Source organism: Pterocles gutturalis, unplaced genomic scaffold (assembly GCF_000699245.1).
Source record: "Pterocles gutturalis isolate BGI_N339 unplaced genomic scaffold, ASM69924v1 scaffold9129, whole genome shotgun sequence".
In the NCBI taxonomy this organism is placed as follows: domain Eukaryota; kingdom Metazoa; phylum Chordata; class Aves; order Pterocliformes; family Pteroclidae; genus Pterocles; species Pterocles gutturalis.
In genome coordinates this window covers 80,551-91,461 of record NW_010135939.1, presented here as the reverse complement: position 1 = coordinate 91,461, position 10,911 = coordinate 80,551, and the positions used below count along the sequence as shown (strand labels likewise).

At 47.0% G+C, this 10,911-nt stretch overlaps 1 protein-coding gene across 1 annotated transcript; it reads left to right on the top strand.

Moving 5' to 3' along the window:
• Positions 1-36: 36 nt before the first annotated feature.
• LOC104468092 (1-phosphatidylinositol 4,5-bisphosphate phosphodiesterase delta-1-like) lies at positions 37-9,077 on the top strand. Its single transcript, XM_010082106.1, has 8 exons — positions 37-75; positions 911-1,078; positions 2,430-2,586; positions 2,992-3,108; positions 4,329-4,507; positions 5,045-5,177; positions 7,997-8,146; positions 8,524-9,077. Exons 1-8 carry the CDS (start codon positions 37-39, stop codon positions 8,613-8,615), a joined length of 1,035 nt encoding a protein of 344 aa, XP_010080408.1. The 3' UTR covers positions 8,616-9,077.
• Positions 9,078-10,911: the final 1,834 nt, after the last annotated feature.

Sequence of the window (10,911 nt, the reverse complement as noted above, 5' to 3'; positions counted from 1 at the left end):
CACGGTCAGATCTTGCACAAGAGATGCATCGGTGGTATGGTGGTCTGTGAGCCTTGGTGTGTTCCTTCACCTGAGGTTTTACGTGGACTTTGAAAGAGGCTGGAGAGGGTTGATTCAGCACAAGAGATGTGCTCCTTGGATGAGCTCAGCAGCCAACTGCGTTACGTTGGCACATGCTGCTGGTTATTATTAGTGTTGTGCCATGGTAGCAGTCTCAGGATGAGTTCTTCTCAGAAGAGGAGGTATCTTTGGGAAGGATCTGGGAACTCTTCCTTAGGCTGTCAGCACCCAAAGGTTTCACCATCAAGATCCCTAACATGTTAAAATCCCATGTCTGCTATGCCTAAGGCACCTGTCCAGAAATTAATGGACCTCTCTCTCCATTAAAATGTCTAGTGGAGCAGAGGCTGAGCTGCTGCAGTCCCTGCAGGGATCTCTTGCTGTTTCCCAAGTTGTCTGTGTGTTATAACCATACATTGCAGAGACTGGGATAGATTAAATAACAGAGACACACAGAGGAGCAGAAACAGTGCTGTGAGTAGCTGCCACGAGCCCTGACTTTGTTTGCTGGGCCGTATTCTGTTTTGAGAAAAATAGTATATTTTTATTGCCTCTAACAGCATGAGAGTTTAAGTTGTCTAGTTGAGGAGACAGGCAGCTCTCTATCAGAGGGAAATCCATTGGCTGTCTGGGGTTTTCAGACTCATGGTTTGTGGTCTCAGAGGCTGGCCAGAAGCAGGGCAGTCCCTCAGTGGAAAACCAGACTTATTTTTTATTTGTATCTATTGATAATAACTGATGCAACTCTAAACCCTGGTTGCAGCTGAGGAGCTGTTATATCCTTGCTCCTTCAGGGTAGGTCAGAATCTTTTCTAATCAGCAGCTATTTTGTCCACTTTTATTTGTGCAGCAATTGAAAGGGAAGATCCTTGTGAAAGGCAAGAAGCTGAGCAGGCAGGAGGACCCCGCCGGAACAAATGGGAACAACAACCTGGAGGCTGAGGATGTCTCTGATGAAGATGAAGCAGCTGAAATGGAGGATGAGTCTGTAAAGACCGAGATACAGCAGAAGGGGAAGGTGAGTAAAAGAAGTAACTGAGACCTTTTTGGGGCAGACCTGAAGAGCCAAAAAAGCTATAAAACTAGATTTTTGCCTATTGCAGAAGGCTCTGAAGTTCTGCATCAGGAAACCCTATTTTGTTATCCTATCCCATGACTCAGGCTGGGAAACTGCTTTCTAGATGGGCTTTGTACTATGCCAAAAAAGAAAAAAAAAAGGCAATTGAAGTATACTTTTCAGCTAAGACAGTTTTCAGCGTGTTTTCAGCAACCCATCTGGGAATATGGAAGGGTGAATTATTGAAATCGCTGGAGTTAAGGATCCTGGTCCTTGCTCAGCCTGATGATCTCTGTCCTAAGCACACAGAGATCTTCCAGAGCCAGCCAAGCACGAAATTTGTCTTCTTCCCTTAAAATGAGGCTGGAGGACTCTGCAGCTGAGACAGGCCATGTAGCATTTCTGGAAGCAGTGGAAGGGCACACGTTCAGTCTATCTCTGATTTCCAGACATCTGTTTGTCATGGGACCATCATTAATTTGTTTGTTACCAGAGGCTGGTGCTTTTCTAGCCACATTTTGGGACATACCTGCACCCTCACTGGCCATGTTCTCCCAACCCAGAGGAGGTGGGGAGGGAAGAGCTATGGGTCTATGGGGAAGGGGTGGCTGGTTACCAAAGCAATTGAGATGACTATACCTGCGAGGAAAAGGCTGGCCTTTACACCAGTGTTTTGTTCCCTCATGTGAGGACATTCACTTTTCCAAACTGCAGGTCATTGTGAAAGCCATGTCTCTTACGGATCAGGTTCGTAGGTGACATAAATACATTCAGCCCCACTGATGGCAAAGCTGATTGACATTGCCTCTGGGTCTGGTCTGATCTATGCTTCCCCTTGCTGATTTGCTCACTCTTTGAGGGTCTTAATTCTTTCTCTGAACTGTAGTCAATAATGTGTATAATTCTGAAGTCTGTAATTTCCTTTCCTTGTCTCTGATGGGAGCTGGTGGCTCTCACATCACCCTTACACCAATGAATTTGGCTGTGGAGTAGGAGGCACCTGCATTATGAGAACTGCCTAGTTCCAGAGAAAAAAGCTCAAGCTCTGTGGAGGCCAAAACATCCCTCCCTTCCCCTTATTTTCAGGTTTATGTGCTTGGCAGCAGGACAAAGCAGTTGTGGATGCCCCATCCCTGGAGGGGTTCAAGGCGAGGCTGGATGAGGCTTTGAGCAACCTGGGCTAGTGGGAGGTGTCCCTGCCCATGGCAGGGGTTTGGAACTGGATGATCTTTAAGGTCCTTTCCAACCCAAACCATTCTATGATGCTATGACTGCAGAAACTCCACACAAACTCTTGCTCTCTTACTTTTAGAGGGACACCTTGAAGCTGGCCAAGGAGCTGTCAGACACTGTTGTGTACTGCAAGAGCGTCCATTTCAATGGTTTTGAGGATCCCAGCCACCCTCGGCCTTTCTATGAGATGTCATCGTTCACAGAGAGCAAAGCTCTGAAACTAGCCCAGGAGTCAGGTATGTAGGTTCTGCCCTGGCAAAAGGCCATCCTCTGTCCCTGTCCCAATAAGAGACAGGCAGTGGTGGTTAAGCATGAGGAAAAGACATGCTGAAAGACATGGGTTATAATCTCTTTGGCCATGTATGTCACTGAGAAACTGGGAATAACTTAGTGTCATAGATGCTGTTACAAAGAAGGACATTTTATATATATACAGCAGCATCAAGAAGAGATAAAAGTAGTCCCCATCAATGAAAGGGACATTTTCTTTTGGCCATGTATGTCACTGAGAAACTGGGAATAACTTAGTGTCATAGATGCTGTTACAAAGAAGGACATTTTATATATATACAGCAGCATCAAGAAGAGATAAATCCCCATCAATGAAAGGGACATTTTCTTCTTTTTTTTTTTTTCTGTAGGAACCAGTTTTATTCATCACAACATCAGGCACCTGAGCCGGATCTACCCTGCAGGCTGGAGGACAGATTCTTCCAACTATAACCCCATCGACTTGTGGAATGTTGGCTGCCAGATTGGTGGGTGCAACTAGGAGGTTGGAGAGGGTCAGCCTGGCTGGGTCACCAGTGACCTGGCTATGGAGGGGCTTCAGCAGACATATATGTGTGATCTCAAGCCATTTGCAGGCAGAGAGGCTCAGTGGTCAGTGGGAGACATCAGCTCTTCTGTCAACGCTCAATGACTTTTCATAGACCATTTTCTGGCCCACCTCAAAGCCGTTAGGAGATAAGAGTCATGCCTTATCTGACCTGAATTCAGTATTTGGGCACCCAAAATACGATTTTTTTCAGAAGCCCTGAGTATTTGCAGCTCCCAGTAAAACCAGTATACTGGAGTTATTAAAGTCTTGCTTGCAGGTGGCAAAACAGAGGAGTGCCTTAAAATGCTTTTGGCCTTCAAGTATTACAGGGTATATGTAGGATCCAGGAGCAGGATATGTTGTCGTCTATCCTAGAGCTGTCTTAGATGTTGCTAAAGAGGTTAGTATTGTCCTTGAGAAATCCGTGGAGTACTGAAGGCGTGCTGGGATCCATGTGCACTCCCTGTGTGGGATTATGAGACTGTTCACAGAGACTGCTTCCAGATTTGACATAAATGCTTTTAAAAAGACTGGCAAATTGGAAAGAATACAAGAAATCTGCCTGGTGTTAGGACACCAGTGAGGCTTGATCTGTTTTGGGCAGGGGACAATAAAGAGATGATTTGATCACAGCTTCCGTACTCCTGCATGAGGAGTTCAGACAGCGAGGAACTCTCTGGTCTAACCAACAGAGGCATCAATGCCCATCAGGATGGCAAAGGAAATCAGGCATATCTGGGCTGGAAAGGAGGTTTTATAATGAGGTTAAGTAGCCAGAGAAACAAGCTGAGGAGGATTTGCTGGCTTCACTGCAGGAGAGAAATCCTTCAACATAGAAATGAATAGGTTTGTCTAAAAGATTCAGTTGTTCAACCAGGTGGCGTAAATTCAATGCAGGACATTTTTTGATCCTAGGGGAGGCAGGAGGACAACTGAAATGCCTGTAATGGCTCCTTCTGTCTCTCTCTGGCTCCTTCTTTCTGCAAGAAATCCTCAGGGGTACAAGACTGTGAGGGTCAGAGTTTATCACTTCTCTTTGAAGCATGGAAAAGCCAATGTTTATGCCCATGAAGCGCAATTTCATTTGAAGAGAATTAGTATAAAAATATTCTCATTGATTCATCTGAAAGTGACTGAATTTATTTATTTATGTTGCAGTTGCCCTAAATTTCCAGACAGCAGGCACAGAAATGGATGTCTACCAGGGTCGGTTCCAGGACAATGGGTTTTCTGGGTACGTCTTAAAGCCGGAATTCCTCCGGGATGAGCAAACCAAATTCAATCCAAAATCCATCACAGAAGGAACATGGGGGACAAAGAAGAAGCTTCTACTTAAAGTAAGAATAGAAGTCGGAAAATGTCTCAGTAGCATCCACCTTCAGGGGGGGTGTGTAGGTTGTACTTTCTTCTTCTCCTGCTCCCACTTGGGCAATGTTGTCCTGATCCTACTCATTTCCCACCACTGGGATGTCTGCTTCAGTCCTGCATGGGCTCTCATCCTCCAGGGACTTACTCACACGTTTAGTGTTTGGCAATAGGAGAGGTTAATGACAATATTCACTGTCATACAGGCATAACATACAGGCAGACATGCAGTCAACAGTCACCACTGTTGTTTCCAAGTGTCATCTTATCACTGTGGGGACAGTTAGAAAAGTTTCTTGCCCCCTAGCCAGCTGGCTGGGCTGGAGCAATGTTCATTAGGTGCTTTGGCTCATGACAACTTCCTTTGAAGGATGTCACAACGCTGGCTCCGAAAGACCAGCACCAGCTTGTCACAGCAGGTCCTGCACTACTGGAGAAGGAGAGGGAAGTTTGCCAGGGAGCCCCCTCTCCTAATGATGTCCTGACCTCTTCCTCTGTTTCCTCCACAGATCATCTCTGGTCAGCAGCTACCCAAGGTGAACAAAAGCAAAAACTCCATCGTTGATCCTAAGGTAACTGTGGAGATCCATGGAGTGCAACAAGATAACAACAAGAAGCAGACCAAAGTCATTGAAAACAATGGTAAGGGGTTTTCTTCCATGCTGCGCTCCCATGGGGCAGTAACCAAATTTGTGGAGCTGGAGATTTGGAAGTGCTCCTCACCTCCGTGCAGTTAGATTGACTGGGATGCATGGGTCCCCACCAAGATCTTCCCAGAGAATGCTTCTTGTGAGGCTGATTTTGTCCTAAAAGTGTCACAAACTCACAGAAGATTGAGGTTGCAAGGCAGGTGTCTGTTCCAGCCCCTGCCCAAAGCAGGACTGTACTAAAAGTTAACTCAAGTTGCTCAGGGTATTGCTTAGATGAATTTTTAATATCTCAAAAGATGGAGATTCCCCAGATTCTGTGGGATCTCTCAAGTGATCCAATCTTTTACTGACCTCATGATAAAATAAGATATCCCTATTCTTAACCAGAAATTCCCCTGTTGCGGTTCATGCCCATTACGCATCAAGCTTTTGCTGTGCACCTGTAAGAAGAGCCTGGCTCTATCTTCTCTATAAAGAGGTAGTGGAGGATGGCAATAATAACACCATTGGCCTTCTCCAGGTTGAATATCTTGACATCTCTCAGCCTCTTCTCATGCATAACATAGTCTGTGCAAAAGGAGAACATTTCCTGTAGGTCAGAGCTTCCTCACAAGGCAGGGATGCTGCATCTGCTCATCCTCTTGGCCGAAGTGGCCCTGCTGCTATTAAGGCACATCACAGCAGTGGTGCAGGTGAGGGTGAAAGTCATAACCTCCTGTCTCCAGAGAGCCAGGCTCAAGCCTTACCCACTGACCTCAGAGATCTCACGGACATTTCACCTCCCCATGGACCATTTCTCATCATTCAAACACGGCTGTGATTTCCCTCCGTGCAGTGAGGGTCTCGATATTGTGGCCTTCTGAATTTGCAGAGGAAGAATTCAGCCCTCTCTCCTGGGGGAGTAACGAGGCAGTCTGAGTCTGAGAAATCAGTCCTCACCCTCCCACTGACAAACACACGGGTACACTCACACACACACGCTGCTTTTCTGCGTGGAGTAAGAGCCAAGTGCTAGAAAGCCAATGCGTATTTTCCTCTCTGCTAACAATGTTTCCCTTTTCCTCTTTCCTGTTTGAGTAAACCTGGCCTGGCTCCTAAACCTCATGGCCATTTCCATCACCTACAATAGTTTTTATAATGTCTCGAGTGAAAACTGTGGAGGGAACACTTCAGACCTTCCAGGGCTGTTCCTCCGGGCTGCTCAGCACACCCGGCCCCACTGCCAGCCCTTGGCTGGCTGGAGCAATACTGGAGCGGTGCTGGAGTGATGCTGGAGGGAGTGCTGCACAATGGAAAGTGAATTAAACAATGAGAATATCAGTGTTGGAAAGGGGCAGCTGCAGAAAGAGGGTTGTGGTTCATGGGCTGAATTTTCAGATGTGTGACCATGCGTCAGTAGCTCACTTGGTGTGACATTTACAGTTGGACTTGGTGATCTTAAGGGTCTTTTCAACCTAAATTATTCTGTGATTCTATGATCCTATGATTCTATGTCAGTGGGACTGACTGTGAGCATAGATCAGGTCACAGGGGTGCAGCCGTGGAGCTGGAGAGGCTGGGGGAACCTGCTGGCTCAGCAGGGCTGAGTATCTTACTGTGGTTCTGAGATGGGTTGAAAATCCCCCATAAATGTCAGTACAGTGAAACCTACTGTCCTAGGGCTGATGGCTTTCCCTCAGCTTTCATGATTTCTGCTCCCATGGGATCAGCAATGCTGTTTGGGTTTTTTTTTTCCTGAGGATGAAGGGGGTCAAGAGTAAATGTGTGTTATTGGAATGGTCCAGTTGATTCAATCTTATGAGAGTGTAAACAAAGTGCACCAACCCAGCACAGGTATTTTTCTATGGCACTCTCCACAGACCCATCTCAGCACCTTCAGGGACAGCTGAAAGATCCCTGCCTCCTTCTGAATCATCTGCAGACCCTCCATCACCAGCAGGCTTGAGCTGATGTTTTTCTGTCCTTGGGCTTCCCCTATGCACAGGCTGGGCCGATGACAGCAGGGTTTCAAACAGGATGTCCTCTCCTCCTGTTTGTTTCTGGGGAGTGGTTTATTGAAGCTGCAGAAAGCACCTGCCACGACCTGCAGAGAGAGCACTGAGCTTACTCTTCCTCTCTCATCTGCTGTGACGGTCGGGGTTTGTTTGCTGTGTGAGTCCGGATCACCAGATCCTTATCCATAGCAGAAGTGGCGCTGGTCTGGCTGCCTCAGACACTGCCCTTATACAGGGAGACATAAAACATTTTTTCCACAGACTTGATGATGCTTTTCATAATCAGACCCTCCTCATTAACCTGTCTTGCAGACAGGGAAACTGAGGCACAGAGTGGTGACAGATGGGTGTACCTCAAGCACTCAGTGAGGCCTAAGGCCCCAGAAGACTGTCACAACACAAAGCCACAGCTCTCCTCTCTGCTCCCCCTGCCTGGTTTAGGGTTGTAAAAATTTGCAGCTGGTCCAATGGCAACCAAAGACATCCATGTACCAGCCCAGCGAGAGCCTGTGGAGCAGAGCTGACTTCACCTCCCTCCTGCTCTAAGCTGCCTTCTGGGAGCGTGGTGGTGAACTCTGCAATGAGCAGCCTAAGCTGAAGGATTTATTAATACCAGGTAGCAAATCAGTGTCAGAGCTGGGAACACAACTCTCAGCACCTCCTGAAACCTTTGGCCTGGGTCAGGTTAGGTTGTCAGTCAGGCAAAGTTTCCATCCATTACAAGCATCTCTGACCTCCATCCTTATCTGCCAATATCTCTGACCTCCATCCTTATCTGCCAACATCTCTGACCTCCATCCTTGTCTGTGTTGCCCAGGCTTTAACCCGAAATGGGAGGAAGAGTTTACATTTGACATAGAGATCCCTGCGCTTGCCCTGGTCCGGTTTGTGGTGGAAGACTTTGACATGTCGACCAAGAATGACTTCATCGGGCAGTACACCCTTCCCTTCACTAGTCTGAAGCAAGGTAAGGCCCTGCTCCCTTGTCCTCCCAACCACTGAGCCCTCTGGGACCCTCCAGTGTCCTCGGTGAGAGGTCCAGATCCATCACACCTCGGGTCAGAACAGGTCATCTCTCTGGAATATGGGCAAGGCGATAAATGGTTTATTGGGCAGATGTTGACACTGCCTCTGGGGAAGGGAACTCCTTGTCACCAGTGGACTCGGGCATGTTACGTTACCAATGCTCAACGCTGTGCCTCTCAGACCTACCTGTTCTGTGGGGTACCTGGAGCACAACGCTCCCAGGGACAGGGATATGTTTTTGCAGGGTCTTGGCAAATGTTAGCGTGTGTTTTTCCAACTGGACTCAAGGCCCCTTTCCATCTGTGTCTCTCCTTCCAGGTTACCGCCACATCCATCTTCTGACCAAGAACGGAGACCCCTACTCCTCCTCCACCCTCTTTGTGTACATCAATATCCAGGACTGTGACTAGCAGCTCAGCTCTTTCAGGGCGCAGTGAACCTCATTACAGAGCTAGGAGGAATTCAGCGTGCGAAGCCTGCCAGCGTCAGGGTCCCGTCACATCCCCAGTGCCTTCCTGGAGCAGCACACGGTGCCCCACAGGACCCCTGATGTGGAACAGCCATCGACCTTCTCCCTTCTGCGTGCTGGAAACACCCTCATGCTGCTGTTGAGATTAATCCTTTTGTACCTGTTTGACCAATCCAGCAGTGTTTTTAGTTCACTTTATTTAGTGTGGTTTTTTAATTCTGCTTTTAGCGAGAGGATAGGGACTCCTTTTTAGCAAAGTACAGCTCTTGAGTGGGGTTCAGTCAGACATCTGGACAAAACACCCAACATCTGTGCAAGAAAAAAAATCCACCCCACCGCTGAAATCAGTGGCCAGATGCCAGGTGACTTCTTGCAACTTGAGATGTCAACCATCTTTCACCATATGAAGTCTTAAATGGGGACACAGTTCTCCTCTTAGCTGTTACAGATTAAAAAAAGAAAGCTGCACTACAAAAGCCCGCGTTATATAACTCGACTTTCCTTTTGTATTATAATAAAAAATACATGAACACTACTCTGCCTGTGTGCCTGGCTCTCAGCCAGGTCGCTTTGCCTTCAAAGCCTGGCTCTCATTCTGTGAAGGAGAAAGAAGCTGCCGAACTGCAGATTTCCCTCTAACCCAAAGTGAAACCCACTCAAAGGGACCTCAGAGAATGTCTTTTGCCGATGACAGTGGAAATAAGCTCGACTGACAGTAGGGTTTTTTTTTATTTTTTTAATGCAGTAAAACTTTCTTTGTTTGTGTTTTTATAGGAAAACATAATTTCTTAACACAGAGAGAGGCAGCAGAAACCATTGTAAATGTTAGCCTGGTCCCAGTTGCACTGTAGATGTAACCTAGCACAGAGTGTTTTGAACAGCAACCCAGTATTTATGGCAAGAGGTGACTTTTCTTCAAGTAAAAATACAGAATTAAGGGAATATTGTCAAAATAAAATAATATATAATTTTGAAGTGCCAACAATGTTACTAACAATACGTTAGACTATTAAAAGCAAAAAAAAATTCTGTAAAAGTCCAGTTACTTGTCACTGTTTGCCTCTTTGTCTTACGTGAATGCAACACCCATGAAACTGTAGATAGACTTGCTTAATTTCTTAAAGCTATTGGTCTTTCTGGGGGTTTTCATGCCTGGTGGTGGGGAGGACGGGGGCTGCTACCAAAGAGGTTAATGTCCTTTTAAACAAATCCTAATCCACTCACTCCCCCACCACTTTTTGAGTCCAAAATAACCTGGATTTAGTGATCCTTGGGCTCACTGCAGGACTGGGTTTCATTTAGTCCTACCTGGAGTTTGTTATGCTGCAGTAATCATTGCTGTTCCTCATCACTACAAGATTGTGTGATGTCGTAAACCATTGCCAGATTAAATGTGAATTATATCCACAACTCACAGGCTCATATTGAATCAACAACCAGCGGTTGAAAGAGTTCAAGAGTGGCAGAGGCCACCGAGGCAGAGCAGGGTGTCCTGCAGTGACATGGGCTCTCTCCCAGCTCACCTCTGGGATGGGACATCTTGTATCAGGAGACACATTTGAAGGCCAAGGCTGGAGCATCCTTGACTCCAACTCAGGAGCAGCCTGAGTTTGGTCCCTGCTCCCAGGATGCTCTGAGCATTTTTTTTTTTTATGGAGCCATGGGATAAAAAGCATGAATGAAGGATAGATACCCAGGACTGATACCATGCAGGGAGTTGTGCACTTCAACAAAAGCAGGCAAGATCCATGGGAAGAGAGAACATCCCTCATCAGGTTGGCACTGTTGGGGGAAAACTACTGGTTGGAAAGTAGCTGAGATGGAGGTGGGATGGACCAGAGCATGATGGCCAGTGCTGCAATGACTCCTCTCACCCCAAAGGAAGGGACGTGGCCAATGCTGTTATCGAGGGACCTCATCTCTGAGCAGATCAGGAAGTGCTGGAGCCCCGGTCTAGGTAGGAGCTCCGGTGAAAAGAGCAGGAGAAACAGGACACAGCCCACCAGACACCACAGCAAAAGCAGCATGAAAGGGAGGATGTGGGTGAGAATCTTTCCTTTAGAAATCAGAGCAGAGAGTAAAACCAACTCTCCCCATGAGAAGATGAGCGCAGCAGCAGTTTCCAACAGGTCCAAATACCAGAAGGATCCATTATCTGTAAAATCCCATGCTCGTGTCCACATCCCGGCAGGAGCACTTCACTCGTGTGTTGGTGGGCATCATGGCAGGAGGAATTT